The sequence below is a fragment of the Strix uralensis genome, chromosome 11, assembly GCF_047716275.1.
Source record: "Strix uralensis isolate ZFMK-TIS-50842 chromosome 11, bStrUra1, whole genome shotgun sequence".
Classification (NCBI taxonomy): domain Eukaryota; kingdom Metazoa; phylum Chordata; class Aves; order Strigiformes; family Strigidae; genus Strix; species Strix uralensis.
The window spans coordinates 14,015,543-14,041,334 of NC_133982.1; the positions used below are offsets into that span (position 1 = coordinate 14,015,543).

At 35.9% G+C, this 25,792-nt stretch overlaps 1 protein-coding gene across 8 annotated transcripts in view; it reads right to left on the minus strand.

The window, feature by feature from the left end:
- The window catches only part of LRRC28 (leucine rich repeat containing 28), an 80,114-nt gene that overhangs the window by 15,000 nt on the left and 39,322 nt on the right, over positions 1-25,792 (minus strand). For 6 of the 8 annotated variants that reach the window (XM_074880037.1, XM_074880038.1, XM_074880039.1 and 3 more), the window contains one exon: positions 6,078-6,284. The exons of 1 other annotated variant lie outside the window; for it this stretch is intronic. In XM_074880037.1, the coding sequence (XP_074736138.1) occupies positions 6,078-6,284 (207 nt within the window). Of the gene's footprint in view, positions 1-6,077; positions 6,285-10,298; positions 10,348-25,792 lie in introns of all 8 variants that reach the window. One more of the 8 variants, XM_074880044.1, reaches the window with a different exon arrangement.

Here is a 25,792-nt window from a genome sequence, read left to right on the forward strand (position 1 = left end):
TCAGTCCATACAAGTTCACAAGGTCAAACCTACTTTCAGTATCTGGCCTCATGTCACTGAAATCACAGCTTCACTATCTTTGGTAAAGCAGTAAAGACAAAGAAGAATGTGGTCTTTCCCACTCTTTCCCCAAGAAGAGATACTTGTGTGATTACATTAGCTATAACCAAATACAACCAGTAATCATTCAGAAACAAGTCTGTGCGATGTGGTAAATTACAGAACACAAGAAAATATACAAGCATTAAACTGCAGAATATTATACAACAAAAATTGTATTGATCATTTACTTGTAGCCACATCTGAAGGTGTGCTTCTTGCATTATTTCTGTTAAAATATTCATGGCTGGCAGTCAAAAGAAGCAAGTACAGCATGTTTAAGCGATACCTTTACAGACTAGAAATATATTAGCATATCTCCAGATAGGAGCACACAGGTATGGAATAACTTCATTCTGTTTAGAAAATTAAAGTGGGAAAATGGAGCAGAATTAAAAGGGAGAATTTAGGTTTCTAGGATGAATTCTTGAAAACAAGGATGTTGCTTATCAGCAAGATCTAGTCAGTGGTAAAACTGCTATCAAAAGAAGTTAAAAACATGCTAATGTGAGACATTTAAAAAGACAAATCAAAAGTGAACTAAAAGGAATAGTCTAAAAAAGTTTGAAACTGGCTAGGAAGCTGACATGCAGGATCATCTGGGCAGCCCATTTCATCTGTAGCTCCTATGCTGCTCAAGATACTGGGTTAGGAAAAGACATATGCATTTAATACAAAGCACAAACCAAGCAACCAATGTTTGAAAGCCTCTCTGCCTGCGAAGGGATAGATGTAACCCAGACAAATTGCATTCTGAAAAAATAAATTTAAAGAAATAATCTGTATGCCTCTCAACTTCTTAAACTTTTATGAGTATGTTATAAAACTAAGCAAGATAAACAGGCATTTGGCTGAATCAGCCACATTGCAAGATGATACTAATATCGACCGATTCTGACTTCCCATTTTTACCAACTGTCAATTACCTTGGTTGGCATAAAGATAAAGATAACCAGAGAAATTAGCACAGCTTCTGTCCCTTTTGTAATTGTGGCCAAGAACAGAATAAAAATTAAAGTTATTTCTATGATATTTCTATTCAGAAATTCTATTTGGAATAATGATCTCTTACCATTCCCTACTATGACAAGAGGTAATACAAGCCTTTTTTTATTATAGAATAGTTTTATTGTACACAAGAGCTCTGGACACCACTTAGTGCAGATAAAGCAAACGATATTTTGAGTGATCCCCCCCCAAACATTTGGCCATCTTAAAATATACTGAATGTCTTCAGCTGTCACCCACTTGAATGGCAGCTGTAAGCACCAGAAACCTTAAAAGCTCACACTAAGGAGGAGCTTCACAGAGTGTCAGATTATCAAATCTTTGATATAAAGAACAAATGATGATACCAACAGAAAAATGAATAGATTCCTTCTCTAAAATAAAAACGTTAACATAGAAAAACTGAGTTTTGTTTTTTTCCTTTTAACACAGGCTCTTGCCCTGCAACTGCCTATGGAGGTTTCAGGGACCATAATCTGGCCTTTGTTCAAACCTGACTCACTGGATATCAGGGGACACGTTCAACCATCACATGCTGCTTTGACCCTGTCCCAAAGCATTCTAGTTTACCGAGCTATCTGCTGCACCCATCAACTGTCCTGCCCCAAGAAGCAAGTACAAATATCTCTGCTGACTGATGGGCACTGCTGTGAGATGCTGCTGTGCATCGTTATGAGCTAACACCTCAAAAAGATGATTTATTTTGGCTCACTATTGCAGGGCTGAAAATAGTTTAGTAAAGTTCTGGGATATTTTTAGATGAAACAAAAACATTGTTATCCTACAATGAATAGAAGTATTGAGATACTGAGGCACTATAACACCATAAAATACTGTAAGACTGGAAAAGAATCATCCAATAAAGTTTAAAGCAGATAGCATGTGCATGGCACACCTAATGCTTCGAGAATATCGCCTCATGTTGCAGAAGCCAGTTATACTAAGAGCAGAAAACTATGGGTTGCTGGGGTAGCTTGAATGTGCTACTGTTTAACTTATTAATTTAGAGAATGGAAGAAAATTTTTAAAAGAGGCTCATCTCGCTCATTTCTACACAGATGTATGCAAATGGGCTGAAAATCAGGCAAGTCAAAAAAAGCCCTAAAGCTGTTCTTTTCATATGCATTGAGGGGGGAGTTAGGCTGCATCTCATCTCTTCCTTCCCTCTGTCTTTATCTTATGCTATGTTTAGATTCTAAGTTCTGAGTTGACTGCATTTCCTAGGTAATTAAAGCAAATTTTTGGATGTTAGACAAAATATCTCAGTAGGAAAATTTCAATTCCCAAAGCCAAATAGCCTGGAACTATAAATGTTCCTTTGATACAGTTTCTTTGCATTAAACAACCAAGCATCTTCCAGTCCCCAAAAGATTTTTTTTTTCCAATTTCAAATGCTATCCATAAAGTTTAAATTTAAATAAATCATCACTTTAAAAAGCTCTTTGTATCCCATCCACATTAATTTTTATGTCTTATATCAGTCAACAAATATTGTTAAAAGTTCTCTAAAAACATGCTTCTGAAGAACTTTGTAAAATAAGGAAGCTGTCCATCTATGAAAAGGCTAAAGCTACAAAGAAGGTTTTCATGTGGCTTTTGCAAGCACTGTACTGTGTCTAAAACATTTCCACTTTCCTCCTTCCAGGCTCCCAGATCAAAGACCTTTCTCCCAGAAATGACCAAATGCCATGAGTCCTGAACAAACCCCAATTCTACTTTTTTTCTTTTTCTCTCTTTTTCTTTTTTTTTTTCTTTTTTTTTTTTTTTTAACCTCAGGGCCCTGGCATATGCATTCCACATGGCTGAAGATGGAACAAAAGCTCTTGTGTGTCTGCACCGATGCTCTTTTAACCATACTGTGAGGGCAAGGACACAAAAGCATATACTGAGGTAGAATAAGACTTTTGTTTACTGTGAACTGATAATTACTAGACCCATTTTCTAAACAAAATGTGCACATAAACCCTCAATAAAGTGATATAACGCTGAATATTTGCTGTCATAACATCCCCTGTACTGCCAGTACACTTGAGAATTTATGCCCTATTTTAATTATATTTGTACTTTATTACATAAATCATTTTTGCAATGTCATCAGATTCAAATTTCTGCTTGCAATGGAATTTGTTTTCAGGCATTGGAGCATTTGCTAATGGTAAAATTTTAAAGATAGATTTCTGACAACGGATAATTTATATTGCAAGTAGATTGATATGAAATGATCAGTAGTTCCATCTGCCATTCACGAACAGAATTCATAAGACCATTTATTAGGGCAGCATGGAAGTTACCCTAACTATAATAGGATTGTCCAGGATGCAGTTTTCTGTTCAACTTAAACATACAATTTGGTTGGTTTTTGGTTTTGGTTTGTTTGTTGTTTTTTGGTTTTTTTTTTTTTAAATATATTTATTAGGAAGGCCCAAAGGGTCAGATCCACACAGTCTTGCTTCTTTGAATATAAACTGGAATATTCAACAGCTGAAAAATAATAACTTTTAAAAAATACTGGCATATCCAAGAATTAACTATGTTCTGCAGAACAAATGACATTATTGTTACCCATCTGCTTATGTACTAATTCTGAAAGTCAGAGAGTAGAATCAGGTATTTTATTGTATTTTGTAAAATTGATTAATAGTGTTACACATACTTCTAAGATGCATGTGCCCACAAACTTAAAAGAACGTACAAGACAGAAAACTATAGTATGTATCCAGCAGTGCTGTGCTACTGCTGGAACAAATCTGACACCTATCAATCTAGGAACAGGAAAATGCAGATTTCCATTACACTTAACAAGAGGGTCTACTGGCAGCTACAAGGGATGTACTTAGACGAGGAAGAATGGGTTCCTCACATAGTAGATGTCAACCACCATATGAAATAAAGTAAATCACACTTTAAAAAGCATTAGGTTCCAAATATGTTTCTTCTAAGATGGACATGTCTAATAAAAAAGAGAAAAAAACCCCACATTCTGTCAGGAGATGAATAAAAAGTCTGCTTTTCAACTCAACTCCCTAATTGAAAAATATTGTTTGACAATTCTTGCTTGAATATCACTTGTAGATATTTCTACAGTATCTTTCACTGTTATTTAACATCCTTAGAGTCATTAACTAGTAAAATGAAGTTGAATGTAAGAATACACACACAAAACATTAGCAAATGTGTGCAACTAGCAGAAATAATGCTACAATTATGCCTTAACTACAGTAATACTCAAGAAAAACATTTTCCCATACAATAGAAGATAGATTTAACCTTTTTGCTTTTCAATGCACTAACTCTCTCCTACTTTATTTTATCACATCTTGACCAATCTGAAGTCTTCTGATTCTTCAGAGGAAGGATTAAACATTTACATTTATACTGTGCTGCTTCTCCTCTGAACTCAAGGATTTATGATTCAGTTTCATATCCACAGATAGCAAATTATCTCCAAATGTTCACCAGTGAGTCACTATTAAGAACTACTGAACAAGGTCAATTGACAGTCTTTGATGTTTCCCGTTATTTTAAAAGTTCCTTTTGAATGTTTTGAATCTGAGTCTAAAAATAAAGAAAAAAGAAGGTGTGTCATTATATTAGAGATTTATTTCCTCCTTTTGAACTTAAAACATTTCAGGAGATCTATGGCTCATCCAGGTCATAGCTCACTCATAGATAAGCTACTAACATAAGAGTAGCAAAAATTTTTACCCTTTAATTTCACATCTCATCTCACTGAACAGCATCTTATTTTTGCAAAACTAAAAAGATTCAACTTCCTGTCTCATGAAATGGAGTTACAAATATTTGCCAAAGTAGGGGAAGTTACTTTGCTTGTTTTAGGTAGCACTGTGGAATCTGGATGATGTGTCCAGGAACTCGTTTTCTCATTTATATAATGACATATATTGGGATGTAACTAAACCCCTATGTCTAGAGACATTATTTGAATTTACTTTGCAGTAATATAAACTAAGGTGCTAAGAAAAATCAGAAAGATCATAAACTTCTTTAAAGACTAAATTGCTAGTACTGAAAAAATTAAGTTAAACCTATACAATGTAATTACTTTAGAAATTATCTCATTTTTAGCCACCTCAGTTTTCAGCTTCTTTTCAAAGTGATTATTATACCTTCATCTGTACCTAATTAACACCAAAATCTGATTGTATTCTAGAAAACCTATTAATGGCTATTCAAATGATATGACAGATCTGCATGTGTGTCTATATTTCAGTGGAGATTAGCCCGTGGCAGGACTAAAAAGTAACAAATGCAGGGAAGAGGACTTGCTTTTCACAGAATATACAGTCCACACTTACTGACAACACAGCTACTCCCCACAACAAACCAGCACACGCTGACTGCACCTCCTACTCTTGAAGACCTGCTTCAACACTTCCAAACTTCAAAAGGGTTGTGAGAAAGGCAGCTGAATTTCTTCTTGTGCTACTACCGTGGAAGTTTTGATGGATGCCTATACACAGCACAAACTAAACCTTCGCTAGATTATGCACTACTGACATTCCTAATGATGAAAAATAATTTATGTGGAGTTACTGGGATTCCATAGAAAGTTTTAAACCCTAGCTGAAAAATCTTAGTTAAATCATCAGATCCAGCAAACAGAAACAGATCACTACCCAGAGTGGTGGAACTCAGATTACATAGTACTATATTTAAACACAACATCATTTAAACTTTTTTCCCTCCTCAGTTAGCTAAAAATAAAGCAAATTTGATAGCTGACCTATTGCTTTAAAACAGACATGAAACTTCAAACCTGCCTTTTTTATTTTGTTTAGTAACGTATTTTCAAGAATATGATCACTGTGACAACTCCATTAACAGAGTTCGTAGGGACCACCAAAGAAAATCACTTGTTGCCTTTTTCTTTTTTTCTTTTCAAGACAGAAAGTTTGTTTTCCTGTCTCTTCTCTCACCCACCCCCCAGCCCAATGACAGTGGTGACTCACCAAGTGGCAAAAATGCGAGGCGGTTTCCAGCCATGGAGAGCTCATTGAGGCTTGGTAGCTGGCACAGGTGGCGGGGAACATACCACAGGTGGTTTCGGTCTGCAGTCAAGTACTGCAGCGAAAGGCACATATGCAGCCTTTCAGGTAACGTTATCAAACGATTGGTTGAAATGTCCAGCGTTTGCAGCTCCCTCAGGTCTCCAACCTCTACAATCCAAAGAGGGGGCATTGAGATTTATTAATATAACTGTATTCACAAACAAGACTACAAAAAAAAATCTCAAATCAAAACCAAAGGTCATCAGTTAGCTGTGCTGTTTTTCTCTTAAGATACTATTCTATCAATCAGTGTTCAGAACTGATACTAATAATCTCCATCATCTTCCTATTTCAAATCTTTTTGATGAGGAACAGTTATCAGTTAGGCAGCATGTTTAAATAGGAGATCTCTCAAGATAAAGCATTCCTGAATTGTGACAATTACTACCGTCAAAAATATCAAGCAGTTTCCTGGTCCTAAATCAGAACTAGAAAAAAGATACAAAACCAAAACACATTACAGAGCTTGCTGTTATTGAGGGTGTTCTGCATGACCCCACACTCATGCAAATTAAAATTCATATTTTTTTTGTTAAACATTTGAGGATGCAATGCTTATATCCACCTTAAGATTCTCTTGCAGTGAGACTTACAAATACATGCAAAGCACTTCTTGCTTAGTGACAGTCTTTCACCAAGCATGCTTAGGAACAACAGCTCTGTCTTCATAATACAATTCAGAAAACCTAGTTTAAATTAGAAAAGAAGTCTCTTAACCTGTAAATTATATTGTTATGTTACATTGTAGGAAGATATTACAGTAAGTTCTAACCTATATTTGCAATAATTACAGCTTCTAGAGATTTTCTTTTTTAACATTTTAAGAATTTTAAAAGTACATTTTGTGTTTTAAATAGTATTGTGTAATTTTTTTATGTAGGTAACAAATGAAGTTCATGAAAGTCTCCAGGACATAATCACACAAGGAGCCTTACTTGTGCAACAGAGTAATTTTCCTTGTGTCTGGCCTATGGGACCAGGATGCACTTCTCTAAGGACTGACTGACAAACATATTAAGCAGCTCTACAGGTTATCTCATTGTTTAGTTATTCTTTTATAGATACTCTAAAAATTGGATTAATCTAAAAATTGGATAATTCTATAAATTATTTTCTCCAAACATGGGGAAACTGTAAACAGTTTTGCTTTGTTTTTAAATAATTTGCAGCAGTAAAACCAACTCAAAGTGCTTGGTGCCCCTAATTCTTACTGCAGTTCTCAGCATCTTGCAGAACCAAATGTACTTTGCTCTTGGCTGAATGAAACCAGCTCTTGCATCTGATAGCTGCTAAAACAAGATTCACTAGAATTTTCTACACTGAAAACACCAGACAATCTACACAATCCACAATCTGCACGCTATCACCCAGATTTTTAAAAAAGATATAAATAGGGTAACACTGTTTAAGTTAAAGCTGAACAGAACCTGTTGTGCCCTTAAGCTCTCTCTGTAGCAGAAGCTAGAAAATTCACTATTCTCTGAGCTCTGAGGTAGCCCCTTGTATAGTACACCCAAAGAAGAAAACGAAATATTAAGTTAATTTCAAGGTGCTTTCTTCATAATCGGAAAAAGAAATGGCAAATCTGAAGTTGACCTTGGGAAAAACCTGCTATAAATGTTACTTTCAAGACTGAAAACATGAAAAGGAAAAAGGGAAGTTATAATTCAGTAATAGAGATTTTCACAAAAGTACTAATTAAAGTGTGTGTGCACATTTAAAAGGAGTTTCTGCCCACTGCAAACAATCCCAGCATTAACTACAATAAAGAATCAATAACATAGTATATGAATCCAAGATAGTGCTGACAGAAGCAGCTGCTATACACAGATGACCACATTCTTCAAACCTCTTAGTTTTGATGTCAACAGGAATCACAAGCTTTATTTAAGAAGTGGGTTTTTTTTTTTTTACTACAAGATTGAAAATGAATGGCAACAGCAAAGTAATCACTACTAAATAGCAAAAGACTATTGTGCAAAAGAACTGCAGTAGAACTCATTTTTAAAGCGTTTTATATTCATGACAAACAAAGCCATATGCTTGAAAACAGTGACAGGAAAAGAGCCACCTACATTCAGCCAAACCACTGACCACATGCAGTCAATAATAGGCCTAGCTATTTTCATGCACTAACCTTTTCTCTGCCACTAAAAACAGTTTTCTAATTCAGTTTAGGTCCAAAATCCCATAAATGTTACGGTTGGCAAAGCTGGCAGAGTTTCAAAGGCATTGCTAGAATGATATGTTTCAAATCTAAGAGGAAATAAAAGTATTCTCACTTTATCCTTCATCCAAAAAACACATACTTGCCCAAAACTTCATCCCCTCTACCTTAAATCTTGCAATGCATACCAGATGTAAACACCCACTTTCAACATACAGTGCCATATGTTACAGAAACACCCACCGACCCATGAAGTTAAAAAGTAAACCAAACAACGTAAAGTGCCATCAGATTAAAGATATAACCCCCAGACTCCCCACCATAGCACTGAAAGCTCATTTTGAAGAACATGCTCAGACATTTACTAATGACACTAAATTGGTTTCAATCTCATTAAAGCAAAGGAAAACAATAAAGAGGAATAACACAAAATATAAACAGTCCATTAATATGTTTTTCAAGCTTTTAGTTACTATTATCTGTGCTTTAAAAATCTTGCAGCATAAATCCTGAAGGATGCCTTGGCTAACACACACAGTGAAAGACTTACAAATCTCTCTTTTGCTAGCACCTCATCAAGCACTGAGACACATAGGAGAGGTGGACTTTAGAAATTTCAGGCAGACCCAGGAAAAAAAAAATCTATTCCCAAATAAAAAGAACTGACAGAGAAGGGACTTTTATTCAGAGATTCCCCCCCACCCCCAAGGGCAAGAAAAAGACAAGCATTATACATCACCGTTAAACCATACTGAGGAATTCCAATTACTTTTAAATGAAATTCATAAATACATAATTTAAAATTTATATTGGCTCTAGGATTAGCACTATCAAAATCAACATGGCAGAGCACTGAGCCCAATTTTGATATCAGAACCCAGAAAAAAGTCCTCAGTAGCTTTGCTAAACCTCTAACTCAGAAAGACCCGAGTCCAAACATGAAGTTCCCATCTGATTCTTTGGACCCCAGTGTTTCAGCCGTGTCCATCTGCACAGATTACTGCCTTCACATATAGCTGGGCAATTCTGTGGCTTGGCCATATGGTACAAATGTGTTCACAACGTAGTACACACAAAGTGGCCGACAGACTGTAAATCCACATACTACCTTACCTCACAGAAACTTAAACTCAGGCTTATACCCAGAGACCTGCCTACAGCCTTCTGAAGGTGGTTTCAGTGACACAGATGTACACATAAATACTTCAGACTGTATTCTAAAATAGCCAGTGCTTGAGTAATTAATTCATCTTTTTTATCCTTGATAATACGAAGATTCAGAAGTGATTACTGTGGCTCCAAAAAGCAGCCTTATCATTCATGGTAATAGCTTTCCCAACCACTTGGAGAAAGGGACAGCGAACTGTCATCATACACTTTTGTGTTCTCAAAGGAACAATTGTCAAATATGTTTGTCTCTCAACACAAGGAGAAAAGAAACATCAGCATACATTTTTTAAAAAAAGAAAGTGAAACCTTGAAAGAATTTCAGGAAATTTCCAAAATTATTGTCTTTTTAACAAAACTGATTGTATTTGTAGAAACATACCTAGCACGAGGAAAAAAGAAAAAAAATCTATTTCTGATCCAGGTGGTTTAAATGCCAGTTTTTAAAATTAAGTCCCACAGTTTTACATAAAGAAAAAAACACATCTGGAAGTAAGCAGCCTATACAACATACAATAATTGCCAAAGGCAGTTCAAACATCCTTAACCTTCTGGGGATACAGGCCTCACCAGCTGCATAACTCAAAAATAACTAAGAGTTTTCTTTACATTTCAAGAGCAATCCCACCTTTCTCTGTTGGGCCGTAACCCAAAATTTCATCCAAAGAGATATGAAACACATACAAAATTGGATTTGAGTGTATGGAAGGCATAGATTTACTTTAAATCAAACACTCTTTCTATTCAAGTAAAGGAAAAAAGGGGACAGGAAAGGGCTATAGACCTACCTGCATGAGAATGCACCTCAAAGCAGGATATTAAGAGAAAGCAGAGAACCTACAAGGAACGGAAAAAGGGACTGATGAGCAAGGAGAGCTGGCACTTAGAGGTCAGGCCACAGAAGTCAAATGAAAACTGCCAGGAGGCCAGGAAAATGGGAACTCACAGACAAATGAAAGGTTTCTCAACAAGAAATAAAGAGCAAGAAATTAAGAACTGGTATCAACAAGGGGTAGAAGTTAGGAGGACAGACCAAACACTAAATTAGCTTTCTGCATCATTTTTTCCTGTAAGAATAATGCTGTGTATGAGGACAGAGACAGAATACCTCATGGGAACAAGGACAAAGCACTGAAAATTACCACATCCATTACTAAAATGAAATGAGGCTGCTTAAAAAATTTCCATCCCAGAATACTGAAAAAATGAGTTATATATCAAAATTGCAAGCTCAGGCACGAGGATCCTCAATGAATAAGACATTTTCTGGGATAGCAGCCTAGGGTTGGAGAAGAAACGTAGAACCTGTGTTCAGAAAAGCCCTGTTACTGTGAACTCAGCACTCTTCAGTACCTTAGAACAACTGTTCCAAGGGACAAGAGCAACCAATAGTAACCAATGACTAGAATATAAATAGAAAGCAGAATAAAAACACAACCTGGATCTTTCCTAATGTAAATCATGTTATACTGGCTTATCTTTCTTTGATGAAATTTCCTGGTTAATGGTAGCACATGAGTATCACATCCCATGGCAAATTATTGGGAGGGAGAAAACATTACTAGCAGTGGTGTTCCTCAAGGGTCTACTTTATTTAGAATTTCCATTTTCTGCCTTGGTAAAAAAAAAAATACCAGGCTTTGGTTTGCTGTTGACACAGCATTTAAAGTACTGCTGATATGATAGAGAATGAAGTTACCACACAGGAAGAAGAGCAAGAACTTTTACAATTAAGTGATTGAAATGAAATACAACAGAAAATAAGCATGATAAGAAGGTGCTGCAAGTCAGGGCTCTGCTTGAAACAGGGAAGGAAGAGAAGGACTGGCTATACTGGTTCACCAGCTAAGGATAATGAGCCACCAGTGAAAATAACTAATGCAACTTCTATATATAGGCAGCACTGTATTAGGTGCAAAAAAGTATGTTAATATACCTTTGTATTGTAGGCAATAATTATGATCTTGCTATTATCATACAAACATCTACATTACCACCCTGCTACCAAAGAGATCTAACATGGAGGCAATCCTCTCTCTTGCAATGCCAGCAGCATGTCCCCATTTCAAGGCTGCAGCACTCCATCCTATAAATCTTTGCTATATACCACGGAGTAATGTTTTCCAACTTGTGGTACCCGGAGGGACATACTCTTACAAAGCCATACAGAATTAAGTGCTGCGATGGCTGGCTGTGATCGTGAAGCACTGGACTTCATGCACCCCAGCGATCCCCCTCTATCCTGGCCTCTAAAAAGAAAGTTGGTTGCTTCAGGAAAGGAACAGAAGGTGCTAAAAGTGGCTACCATACTTCATCCTTGAAATAGTGTTTTAATCAACTTCCATGAACCTGAGTACAAAATGTATTTTCCTATTAGACCTGTAAAACCATGCAATGGGTGAATAAAAGGTGTCTGAGGTCTTTCATACTTACAAAGCTTATTGCCCGTCCCATTAGAAGAAAAATGCAAGTCTCTATACATGCCTGTGAGTTTGAATTGTGATACTATTATCAGTTTAAAACTGTAATGGACAGGAAATATAAGTTTAAATCACTAAGAGCTTGATGGAAAAGATCTCCTTTAGATCTGCTCTGGGATGTCTCAGGAGGACTTAAATAGATTTTAAGATGGTTAAACCAAATTAAATAGCCTATTATATATTACATTACATTTACTGTCCTACCATGCAGCTCACATTTCATCGCCGATAAAAATTAAATTTTCTAGCACAAATTGGCACTTATGATAGACCTGTGCCATCTTCAAACAAGGAAGTTTGACCATAACTGAAAATTGGCATCATTAGATTTAAGGACAAAGAAAGGGGGAGGCAAATTGAATCACATTTACATTTTGACACTGCTGTATGCAGATCTGTACTGTATTGTTAGTGAGAGAGCTTGAAAAATGTTCTGTTTCTCAAGCCTAACAGACCTGAAAATTATTTTTTCCTTGTATTTTTCCCATGTAGGCCAATATTTGCTCGATATTTTAAGAAAAAAAAAGAAGAGGGACTGGAAGAGACATGACACTGCAGCAACTGTTTTATGAATAACCTGTTTTTCAGTAAGGTGCTGAATATGAGTTCAAACCCATAGAAATTGTATGGAAAAAAGCCTCTATCTTACCTGATCAAACTTGAATCTATTACTTTTAACCATACTTATGGTTGCATTTCACACACATATCCTGTCTGTAAAGAACAAAGAGAAAAGACATTTCTGGGGCAGGACTGTCTTTGTGAATGAACATAGTAATGTAAGTAACACCTCAAAGATGTTCCCAATTCTCAGTTTCACCTGCTTCAGCCATAAACTATATTGTCTTCTCCAAAACATTTAAGCAGCAGACAAAACCCAAAACCAAGTGGAAAATACATACTTCTACTAAACATACCCAAATAAAATCTTTCCTCAACCTTGCTAAATGTCACACACAAATTTAGTACCAAACCTTATTTATTTTGTACCATCATTCACAAGCAAAAGTAAGAAAAGTGGTTTTCTAAAGTCCAATCTTGCTAAACAGTAATTTTATCCAGCTAAAAGCAGCTGAAAACAGACATCAGGCATGAGGGTCTCATTAAGTCAAACTCTTCTAAAGGTCAGTGGTTCCCCATCTTTTACCACAATTAAGCTTAAATTAACTGGCAGCCTTCTGTATTCATGGGTCCAGCACTGTCTGCTTTCCTCAGCATCAGCACTGAAGCACCAGACAGAGCACAGATCCAGAGTGGTTATTAGGTCGTGCTCCGTATTTCCCCTCAATGCAGATTCGGAATTCCATTTTCTTCCATAATTTGATGGTCTCAATGAGAACAGTTAGAACAAATCAGATTATAAAAATACCAGAAATTAACATACATGAGAAAAATGGAAAAGATGGGTGAAAGGGCAAGAAAAAAATTGTTTATGCACAAAGGTAACTCAAGGCCATGAAGCATCAGGTTTGCTTCGGTTTTTCTGTTTGGGGGGTTTTTTTTGTTTGTTTTTTTTTGTTTGGTTTTTTTTCAGAAGACAACCTATCCTTTCATTTTGTTCTAGTGTAATCTGCCTACTACTTTGCTGCCCCACAGCAAGGTACTATTGCTACACAAATAAGTAATAGACATGAAATTAATATACTAGTATTAGTCTGTGGTTTTATTAGATGATATCCGAAATTTTGGATAGAGGAGCCAAAATGAAGTGTGAAGAGACAAAATAGTACTTTGTCAAGAATATGGCATGAAAAATTCTGCTAGCACCTTACAGAAGTCTCTTATTTAGGAAGTGATGTATTTTTGCTGTTGTCTTCCCTTTGAGGAACAGGTGTTTTCTGGGTGTTCCTGGGTGGTATGAACATAAACAAATGTGAATGAATAAAGCATGAGACCTGTTATGTTTCTCTTGTTTTGTTTATGTCTTACCATCTTTACTGCTACACATCATCTACAATTCACTGTGCACTAATATCACTACATGGAAAGTGTGGGGGAAAGCCTTCCAAAACAACTTTGTGCATAAAATAAAGAGCTAACAATTTGAACTCAAGATGCCAGCCAGCTAGAGATGGCTACTTAAGTACCCTGCTTTGATTAAGGACAAACAACCAGTAATTGCTTAAAATTAAGGCAAACAAAATGAGCATCCTAAGGAGAGATTAAGGACAGCTCAGGAAGCCACAGAGACAGGGCCAGTCCTGGCTATAAATTCTAGGACAGCTTTTTCCTTTCTTTTTCAAAGGTAAAGCCTCAGATCAACACAATGGACTGGTCTCTCTGATAAACATAGATTAGTAGCTCCTAACCTGTTACTCCACTAGTGTCTAAATAATCTAAGCAAAGACCTATCTGTTGTGACTGTTGCTATCAACTGTTTCCAACCAGCTGGAAACAGACACATCTTTCTTCCTTTTCTCGAGGTTAGTGGGTTGGTTTTATTTCTTCCTCGCCAAGAAGTAACTAAAGGCGTAACAAAAGCAATAGGTTCTGGTTAGATTTTTCATCTTTCAGTGGAAAAGTATTATGCTATATTAAGCCAAGCTATGCTCACTTATCTTACTATTGGGAGATACCAAAGAACCCTCTTCTCTGAAGGCAAACCATCTCCATATTAAAAAAATGCAACTACAAATTTGAGTGGGGTAAGGGAAATGAAAAGAATAAAAGGATGATCTTTAGTTTGGAACCAGGCTTACAGCAGTAGAGTCACCATATTTGTTTTTCAAAGGAATGCTAATGGATGGGATTGCCTTAACTGAAGCCCTATGAAAATAAGCTTTCTTCCAGGCCTCTGGAAGTTACTACAAATAGCAACAGTAAGTACAGGCGAGGACTAGCTAAACGTTCACAGGAATTACTCCCACTGTAATGAGGTGCATCTTTCTTAAATGTAAGCTATGGATTCAGATGCCCTTTACTAGCAGCAGTAACAGGAGCTTCTCTTGCTCCTCTTCACTTGCCCAGCTCATTTGTGCTGATCAGTGTCTGTGTGGCCACCCAGCAGACTGGCTAATTCACCGGTTGAGAAGGGCAGGCAGGAGCTACTATAATGATGTGGTTACTACTGAGGAAGTGGCATGGACCATCTACTAACAGTTTCTAAGATTATCATCAAAAAGAAGACATCTGACTTCCAACAACAGTAGCAATGTCCTGATTTTCAAAATGCTGAGAGCAACTGCAAACCTTATCTTAATCAGTGGAAGATACTGCTGTTTAGCATTTCAAATCAGCACAAAGCAGACAAGTAAGGCTTGCAATTAAATCCCAAACCCCCCACTCAGTAATTCCAAACTGCATTCCTTTAGCAACACAAATAAGTAGTCTCAGTTCATAAAGCTCTCAAACATTAAATAATTACCAACTGGAGTATACATGCAGTTGCTTGGTAGCAAAGCCTTCCATAAAGAATGACAATTTAATGCAGATTTGGACAATGCTAAGTTAAACACGGTCTTTATTTTAAATACCACTGCAATAAAATTAAGATAACTGAAATACAGGTATCAAACCCTGTGTGACATGAACCACAGGAAAGTTATTCTCAGATAAAACCTCCAGTTCTACACATTCTCTTTAAAAGCTTTTTCCATTTAGATTTAGTGTCAGTAAATGATGCATTTTATTTTGCCTCAATTTATTTAATAGACTAGCTGAGTAAAAACAAGGATGTCGATAACAAGTAGTATTTAAACTCTCTCACAATGGTATGTATAAAAGAAAATGATATTTGGCCAGCAAGGTCAAAATGAAAATCGATGCATTCTAAAATTCTTCTATTGCACAGCAGTAACAATTTGTATTTGTTGACTTTCAAAGCGACTGAATGACTTTGTTCTCCAGGCTTCCCTGAGCACTGGAGTCCTACTAGGAAATTGCATTTGCTTAATGCACAAGTAAAATCAACTACCCGTTAATATAGCTAATCACTGTACGTAAGTTAGAGAGCTTAGGGAAAGAAAAAAACAAGGGAACCAGACAGACAAAAGTACATTCATCGATAAACTCTTAAGTCTTTATCAAGTTAAGGGGAAAACTTTTAACACCCAGCCGTTAAAATTAGAAAAATTAAGCTTCAAGAGTTTATTTTTTCCTGTCACAATTGTTCATTTGGTGCAACAAAGAAGAAACTCAAAATTTCAAATTAGTAAGAGATTTTACATGAAAAAGGAGTAGCAAATTATTTTAGTTTAGTTAGCAGGTAATTTTCTTCTGAAAACTAAATACCTGAATAGGCTCTATGAACTAATAACTACTGAATTTCATTAACAAGTTTGCAGCCATGTGCTGTAGTAGCACATATACAGTGTTTAACTATTACCAACCTTGTTATGGTGGTGAAACAAACAGTGAACTGCAGTTTTCAGTATTTAATTTTACTTATTTTAAAACAATGTTGGTAAAGGCAGTAAGCATGGACATAATCCTCCTGAAAAGCTGATTTTGCTTGTATGCCTTACTTAGTCTTTGCTTAGGACCCTCCCGAAGTAAGTCAGTGCAGCAAAACAAAGCTAGAGCCCTTTGGCAGTACAGCATACCGAAATCAGTAAGGCATTTCTAATGTAAACCTGGACTTTGCAAAGCAGTTACTGCTACCATTTCCTTTTTCACACATCTACAAACTGATGAAAAGTTTCAGAGAAAAAACCCCACAGTTTAATATCTGTTCAAAGCTGAGGTTCTTTGAAACCCTGACTAAACGGTATTGAACAGATTGCCTGTATTAAAGAAGTTTTCATACTACAGAAGCACAAACACCATTTGTATATGAAACACATCTTTCTCAGCATATATCCAACTCTCCATCTCAGAGGTTTAGTCTCAGCCTTGTCAATACACATCTGTCTTCACCCATATGAACAGCTATTGGCAAATGTTTATGAGAGGGGCCCTTGGGGGCATCTTAAAACCCCCTTTTAAGTTCAGTTTTGCAAGAAAGACTTTTACAAGTATTTTAAAGAGCATCTGTTGTGAAGTTGGAGAAGTGAACTTCACATATATCACATGTGCTGTGAACCAGGCAATCAGTGAAGTTAGATCTTTACTATCAGAATCATCAGCAGAAGAATTCAGCTCTGACAGATGAGTTACAAACCACCTTCTTCTGAAATTCCTTTACTTAGGAAGCTACTCTGATATTAAACTCTGTATGATCACTCGAGTTTAGTTTAATTTCTCAGAATATGTTAACTTTCAGTAGTAAGTGATGATTTTTATAAGAACAGTCAAAGGGAAGAGACTTACTAGAAATTCCATATTCTTCCTCTCATAAAAACAGGCTAATACATGCATTGCGCAAGAAGGAGAATCCGCCTCATGACAGCCCCAAGCTATGTTGCTCTGAACGTGACTGTTGCCAGCCATAACATGGAAAAACCCTTGTATCAAATTCCAAAGAAGAGGCTTTGCTGTGCTCTCAGTAGAGGATTCAGCATGTTAAGGGAAGAAGTGCCAAAAGGAGGGGAATGACATCTTAAAAACAGTTACAGTAACTTACTACATTAAAATAAATTCATGGTTTTTTCGTATGTAAGAATAAAGTTGAAAAATCCTAAAGATTTCTTTTTGGGTTAGTTTTTTCTAAAAAAAAAAAAAACAAACAACACAAGAGCAAACAAAACACCCCCCATGATATCTTAACATAGATCCATGCATTCTATTGTAATAAACACAACAGTGGTTACCATTCATTTTCAACAGTACTGAAGACAGTTGTACAGTAAATCAGCCAGAGAAGCCATGAAGCATCATACCTTCTGAGTTATGAAGATTATCAGAGATGCTACCAACAATTTGGGGGGTGGGAGGGGATTTGCCAGAGCTATGCATGGAGTAATGATCTGTAGAGCTTTAGAGCCCATGCAGGTGATACATAAAATTAGAGCAACCAGGAATGTTAGTTTTTATTGTCTTTATGGACTTTCAGATACATTTATATAACTAACACCTTCAAGCACTCAGAGCAAGACTACAACACAGAATTACATACCTACAAAATTAAATTCCTGATAGCCTACTTTTCTATATCTTCGATTCAACTCCACAGGAATAAGACTGACCAAAAGCAACCAAAGACCCTTCACTTTGCCTTCCTCTCAGTCAATATACAGTCAATAAACTCACATAAAACAAACACCACAAATGGAGTCATTACTGAATTCAAACACAACTGTGGCCACTTCCAGAGTTATTTTTTTCTGTGGTATATAACTGTCACAATGAGTCCTCTCTATAAATCTCAAACCTAAGTTTTCAAACAATCAAAACATAAAACCCAAATAATTCTATTTGACCTTCATTATTTAGATCTGTGTGCCAGGTCTAATCAGTTCTCACAAGCACATTTCATTTCTTAAAACCAGACTGTAGAAATACATATTTCAAACTAAAAGGAACATAATGCATTGTTTTGATGCTACAGCCTGAAGCCCTTTATCTGAGTTTTATCAAAGTATACTCTATCACGGATCAAAACAGCAATGACAACCTAATGTTCTTTAAAGTTGTATATTGCTGCATAAACTTCCCACTTTTGTCTTGTGGCCTCCGGCTCAGCATGTCATTGGGAGTATATTCAAAGGTCAAGAGACTTTCTTTCAGAAGCCCCCTGTTCCCAAGTGGCAGCTCTAACGATTGCAGGAGTGGAGAGTACAGCAGGGTAGATTAATTCCATCAGGGCTCTGTTCTCACGTACCCTAGAAAATTCAGATTGCCATTTCTTCTGTCAGATGTTTGAAAGACTACTTTGTCTGTTACTGTATGAACTATTTTCATGTGGTAGCAGCATTTCTCCTGTTATTGATTTTATTATCATCGAAAGACTTCTTCTCACTCTAGTATTGAAATCAATATTTGATTTTCAATTTCTTTCGATTTAATATTTTGCATGCGCCATATGACTGGCTGACTTTTTAAAGCAAAGTTTGGAAGTCACTTGAACATGCAAGGCTTTTTTTAAAAATCTGTAATTTAACAATTTACTGAGAAATCTCAAATTGAGTTTACTAGAAAAATATGCAATTTTATGTTTAATGAACTGTGTTGAAATGAGTTGTACTTAAGACTTTCTTTAATAAAAAGGCATACGAACATGCAACATAACTATGATGCTTCTACAGTTATATTAAGATCTCCAACATCTCCAAAAAGTTTTAAAGCTTCAGATGAATGCTTGTCACGATTACTTAAAGCACTCTCAACATCTTTAAAATTCCTGTCCACCCCCACAGACAAGAGGAAAACCCCTGGAGAAACAACGCTTACAGTGACTTGAGAAATCAAGGACTGCCGAACAGAAGAATGAGGATTCAAGATGCAGTACCAAATCTCTTAACAATAGAGAATCCAGTTAAATCAGCTCCCATACTCTCAGGAATGTGCAAATCGTCCAAGTACCTCAACATTAGAAGCAGCACTCAAACTCCTTTATCTCCTGTCTAAAAGCCCTTGAGGGGGACAGCTACCAGGGGGAAAGCCCATGGCCCAGAGCTTAGAAAACATACGTGTTCCTGCAAAGATTTTGATTTTTCACAAGTGGAGTACTGCAAAGCCAGAAGCACAACAGGCTTGAGAGCACCACTGGTAATAATTAGGTTGGCTCCTCTCTGCTCCGTCCTGATTTCACCTACATCTTACCAGGTTTCTTTTCAGAGAAGGGATAGTGTGTGGGGGGGAAAGTAGGGCCAGATTCTGCAAGTCTGACGCATGGTAACTTTCACAAGGATCTCACGTGGAATAGTAGGGAACAAATGTGAACACTGGCCCATTCTCAGAAACTTATTTCAAAGCACTAAAACCATAGTTATCTGGGATTTTGGCAAAGAAAACCGAAATTGAAAAGAAAAAATTGGGCAACAGCAGGTCACAGGCAGCCTTGCATTGACATCTTACCCTCTAAAATCAGGTTCGTTCTATAATATAATAAAAAAGTATTTCAGTGATTATAACTCACATGGTGTCATTTGGAGAAATGTCTCTTTCCAGACATGTGATGCCACCATGTCTTTCACTAAGATTCTGCAGCCAGTAAGAACTGTCACATAAAAAGGGAACCTTTACAGGCCAATCTCTGCCCACATCATACAAAGAATCCAAATTAAATTAACATGGACTGAAATGCTGATGGACAGCACTCTACTCTCAGACATTCTCAGATCCATTCATAAACTCAGTAATTACATGAGCACACTATTCATGTTTTAACTACAGTCAAAACTCAACCAGGCAGAGATTTTTCAAATCAAAGCATCACCAAAAGCAAAGTAGGGAACTAAGAAAAAGTGTAATTGATACAAAAATCATTATCATCTTGCTAAAATACTTAAAAAAGGAGAAAAAAATTGAAATCAGTAAAGTTATGTTACGATTTTGAGTGACTTTTAAATATTGTAAACCTAACAGAAAGCTCAACATTTGGTTATTAGGCTTCTGTTTCAACAGGATTGTAGCCTTCAATTTATTGACATGAAACCTCAATGTCAGTTTCAGTTTGTCCCCGATAGGTAATGACCACAGAAGTTGCTTTAAGATTTATATTTTATAAAATTGCAGGTACTTGGGAATATGATGCACTAAGCCGTATCATAATTTCTTTTTTTTAACTAAAAACATGCTCATTAAAATAGCTTAATTTCCAAATACTTTTTCCACTGATTGTGCTAAATTAGAATAGCAAATTTTAAGATGGAATTTTCTAGTCCAATAAACCTAGTACACAAAGCAATATTTGAATATGTAATTTAAATGTTACAATGACAGACATTGATGGCTTCTTCCAACTGTTTTCTATTAGTTTTCAGATTAATGAATTACAACACATACATACTTAGCACATGCATTTTTGAGAACCTGCTGTGCAACACCATAATGAGGAATACCACAGGCCATTGTTGAAAGAGATAGTTTTGTTGGGTTTTTTTTGTTTTGTTTCTTAACGTCATTTCTGCTACAGTTACGGGAAATATTTCAGTTCCAGTATGCCCAACAGAAGCCTATCTGGAAGAAGTGTTGGAACAAAAGCATACATTAGAACAACATCTTAAGCTTAAAATATAGCTCTAGAATTTGTCTGACTATATGTTTATATTACTATTTTTGCAACCAGCATCCAGTAACATTAGGAACCTTCCATAGTATACTAAAAGATGTTGTATGATACTTACAAAGAGTTTTTTAAAAGCCCCTCAATGGGGGAGGGGAAGTGGAGAAAAAATAACTGTAAGAAGGGGCAAGCAGACAAAAAGAGAAGAGTGAGCAGCTCTGTATACACAGATGACTCATTCTGATCCACTATACAGGTGAGTGTATACAGGAGAAACTTCAGTTAATGAAAATTTCCAGGAATTTAATGGATTTTTTTTATTCTCTGTCTTCCCTTCCCATAAATTTAAAGCACTCAGAAGCACTAGCAGTCCTCCTGAGAATTTAACCCAAACCAAATGTTTGAGCAAGACAGACTGTTATAAAATCTCACTCAACCAACATCCTTTAATTAAATAGATACCACTGTGTTTGGACACGCATAAAAGCTAATCTATAAGGAATATCACTTGTACAATATACTACCCTGTGCTTTGGTCATCTCTATTTGGGTCACAAAGTCCAATGACAATCAGTGACCATCCACATTGCCATTTTGCTCCTAACTCTTCTGAGATCACTCCGCTATAATATATAAATATTTTATTTAAATATATAAAAAATTTCAGTCCTTACAGGCTGTCAGGACAGGACTGTATTAGAGTTTATACAACATGAAAACATGTAAAAATCTCTTCCTCCTAGAAATCCAAAGAATGTCTTAAAGATACTATCAGATATTTTTATTGTGCTTCTACATCAATACAGCATAAATCACTGAAGCATTACAAATCCTGATGTAAAAAAATGATACAGTAAAGCAAGCGTGGGTAAGTTTTGCATCGATAAAAAAAAAATTTGTTCTTGTTGAACTAAGAGCTAATGTAAAACTTAGGACACTGACTCTTAGTTTTATACAGTAAATTGAATCTAGAAATGAATTATTAAACAGAGCATATATTTTACAGATCTGTGCAAAGAAAAACCTGTTTTTAATGATTAGGCATCAACCTACTTCAAGGAAAGCAATGTATTACGATAATAATTAAAAGAGATTTTTATTTAAGACACCATGTTCCTTTAAATAGTCACATACTTACAGAGTGCAAAGCTCATGTAACCTAATCTATGTTTTCCTCAAATCCCCACAAGTGCATTTACTTAAAAACACCACACTCCTGGATGGGTGCCTGGCGTACCAAACCTGTCCCGTCGTGCATATTTTTATACATGTTACTAAATTAGGAAAGCAGAGTGGACTAAGGTTATGCCAACTCTAGAAAAAGCACAGGGTCTGCATCAGTTTGTGCCTTTGCTTTTAAACTCACAATCATTATAAAAAAAATTGAACTTTATTAAGTATCAAAGCAAGCTACGGTAATCAGAGACAGTAATAAAAGCAGAAGGGAAATATAAGAGGGAAATAAAGAAGCCAGACAAATTTAGTCCCTCCCATTTTGTAGGCTCTAAATCAAAATATGGAAAACAAGTTTAAAAAATGAGTTAGGCCTACATATTTTAATGCCAGGGCCTAAAATAAGAATAGAATTATTGGTATGCTGTACCCACGATCAGTGGAAATCTACTGTGAAAAGGAGGTAGGGAAGAAGTTGTGTTTATATGCCTTTAATTAAGATTTACTGAAATACCATATATTGAGCTCTATTCCAGATTACTAAATTGGGTATTCAACAAGTCTTTACCAGTGAAATACTGGTATGAATAGTAAATACAGATATTGTACTTTATAGCAACTTAAAAAAAGTGAGAAATGAATATGCAGTTTTTGTGTCTGTAAGTTTCTCTTGCCCCCAATTAGCAAAGCAAATTGCTAAGCAAAACAGACTTAGCAGTAATCAATTAACATTCCAAGGGTTACTTTATAAATAGGCAAAGCAGTAATCCACAGTTATCCTTTGATTTATGATTTTAATAACAATTGAACCTTTTTTGTCATTACCACTGAAGTTACCTACTCAGGAGAAAATAATCTACTATTTATCTGTAAGTTATATTTTTCAAATTTCATCTTCATGAACTCTTCCAGCCTTCTGGATGTGCAAGTTCTTTCAGTTTCAAAAACTCACTGATCTTACCGCTATTAATTTCCTATTAACTTAGAGGTTTATTCATTATGGAGAGATAATTATTAATTTCCTAATAACGGGTGGAAAGACTCAATCCTCCCCAATATTAAATATGATCAGCTTCAAAAAGGTGTGGTCTTAAATGGAATGGGAACACCCAAGTTCTATTTCTGGCTAACACTGACTCCTGCTGTGGCCTGGAGCAAATCAATTCTGTTAAAAACACTTTTTTCCATTCTGTAAAATGAGGATAACACTCCCTTATCAGCTTCACAGGATCTTTCTCAAACGCTTTGAAGAGCAAGTTTTGTAAGCCCACAAATGTATTTTAATGAGGCTTAAACTGACTATATTTCTAAAACATTTTGCCTTAAAAAGGAAAAGGATTTGAACAGAAATGAAATGAAGAGTCTATGTGCTATTAACTTCCCCTAAATATTGTTGCAGTTTGCACTTTAAAAACACCAAAGACAGATGAATACATTTTCCTTTGGATTCTAGCTAAATGAAGCAAAATGGCAACAAGTAGATGCAATACGCATCAGTCTCAAAGGCAACATGGAAATGTCAATTTGAAACGGAAGCCACACATTCCCTCATGTGGGGAAGAAAGGGCATTTGCTAAACCTGCCTTTGACTCTTGTAGAGAGATCTGTACTGCTTCAGAGAGATCTGCTTCAAGCAACAGCAACTGCTGGTGCTCCCTAGTCACCTGCACTTTCACTTTACAGATTAAAGAAATAGCATTGCACAGTTTACATGAAGTTTGGTATTATCTGACTGCATTTTATTTCCCCCCCGCCCCGATCAATGTGCTCAACTCTTGTTTTTTAAAGTTCCCTGACAACAAATACAAAGGGAAACTTGGTCTAGTCCATGTAAAGACAACCCCTGATTATTTTTTTTCCCTTCTTAAAGGGAACTTTGCCAAAAGATGGGCTGGGAACATAAACCATACCCTATTCTTTGTTTAATTACTTAGCTTTTGCTCTTGACTTGGCAAAACATTAAGCTTTTCATTTTAGTAAATCTATAATTAACTCCAGCATGTGCTGAATAAACATAACCTCATTTTTAATTAAATCTTAGAACAAGATGCTACAACTTGCCATTTCTAAGGAGAAATATCTCTCAAGTAATGCACAATAAAATCTAATCCTTGTCAAATACAAAACTTAAGTCCAACTTTGAGTATAACCCACCCTCTTTTAAGTCATCTGTTGTCCAAACGTGCATTCACTAACTACAAGACTAAAATGTAAACCTGAAAAGCCATCATGTCACATCAAAGGTTTCCAAGACTAAAGTGAAATCCAATCTAAATTGTAAGACAGCAAAACAGAGATAACCTTGGCTTTGGGACTCTGGAAGAATAATTTTTCTGGTATATCTCACTGGATTTTTTTTTTTTCCCCAAATGATGCAGTAATTCTTACACAAAGAGGAAATATATTTTCTCAAAAATGAAAGTTGAAATATGCATTATAAACATCAGAAACAAAGGGGAACTTTCTAATTAGTCATTCATAAGTGAGAAGATTCAGAAAACTTACTTCTGACAAGCCATTCATATAGGACTAACTCTAAAATTCTAATTTAAAATGAAACATCAATTCTCTGAATAAAGAGAAACCTCTAAAAAAACCCCCATGAAGTTAAGCTACTACGAAATGTAATGTCAACTTTAAGTCAAGCTTATACATGAACTAATGGAATAATATGAAATAATAACAATCTTATGTTTATGCTGCAACTCTAAGATTTTTTTCAATTAAGATCTCTGTCATTATGTATTTCCAAATGGCCCTCAAAAGAATTTAGATTATTTAAGTGCTACAGTTAAATAGTAGAAAGCTTCACAAAACTTTACCTCATGTTCAAGAATTACATATAACACAGCCAAATAAAAGAACCACGAAATTGTTAAAAGACAGAAGCTACAAGATTTACAGTTTGCCAAACAAAAAATGCTGTGCATTTCAATGAAAAAAGTGCTCAAGAGAACTTTATAATATTAAATCTCATCATCTTACTTATCTGCAACTCTTTTAATCAGCTCTCCTCTTGAAGACAGAGCCTCTTGGTTAGTGATTCTGATTACCATGGACTCTAGACACTGATGACTCTGCATTAGGCAGAAGCTGTTCCACTTATTAACCTTATCCAAAGTATATTCAAAACATGACTTCAAGAGAATTTCACGAAGCGTTTTCATCCAGCCATTTTGTATTATATTTCAGTTTCAACAAGCTTATTCTGGACAAATTTTTCCCTTCTCATCAAGTTCAGCTTAGTCATCTTTCAACAATTCTCAACAATTTAATGATGCGTGATAGAAGTCCCATTGTTTCAGTGGTAGTGTACAATTAAACAAAGTGCCTTGACAAAGTACATGATCCTACCCATGAGTGACACAGATTTGGTAGTGGTCCCTAAACACAAAGGTAGGATTATCATTTACACTACTACAAGAGTGCCACAGCATTGAAAGTGTTTTCTATTCTCCAAGGAACACAATTTCCATGCTTCACCTAATGCCCTTTTTCCCCTCATCAGTCCTGTATTGCCTGATTTCTTCAGGAAACTAAGGCTTATGTATTCATGCTGTCTGTATGTATTTTCATCATTCTCCCC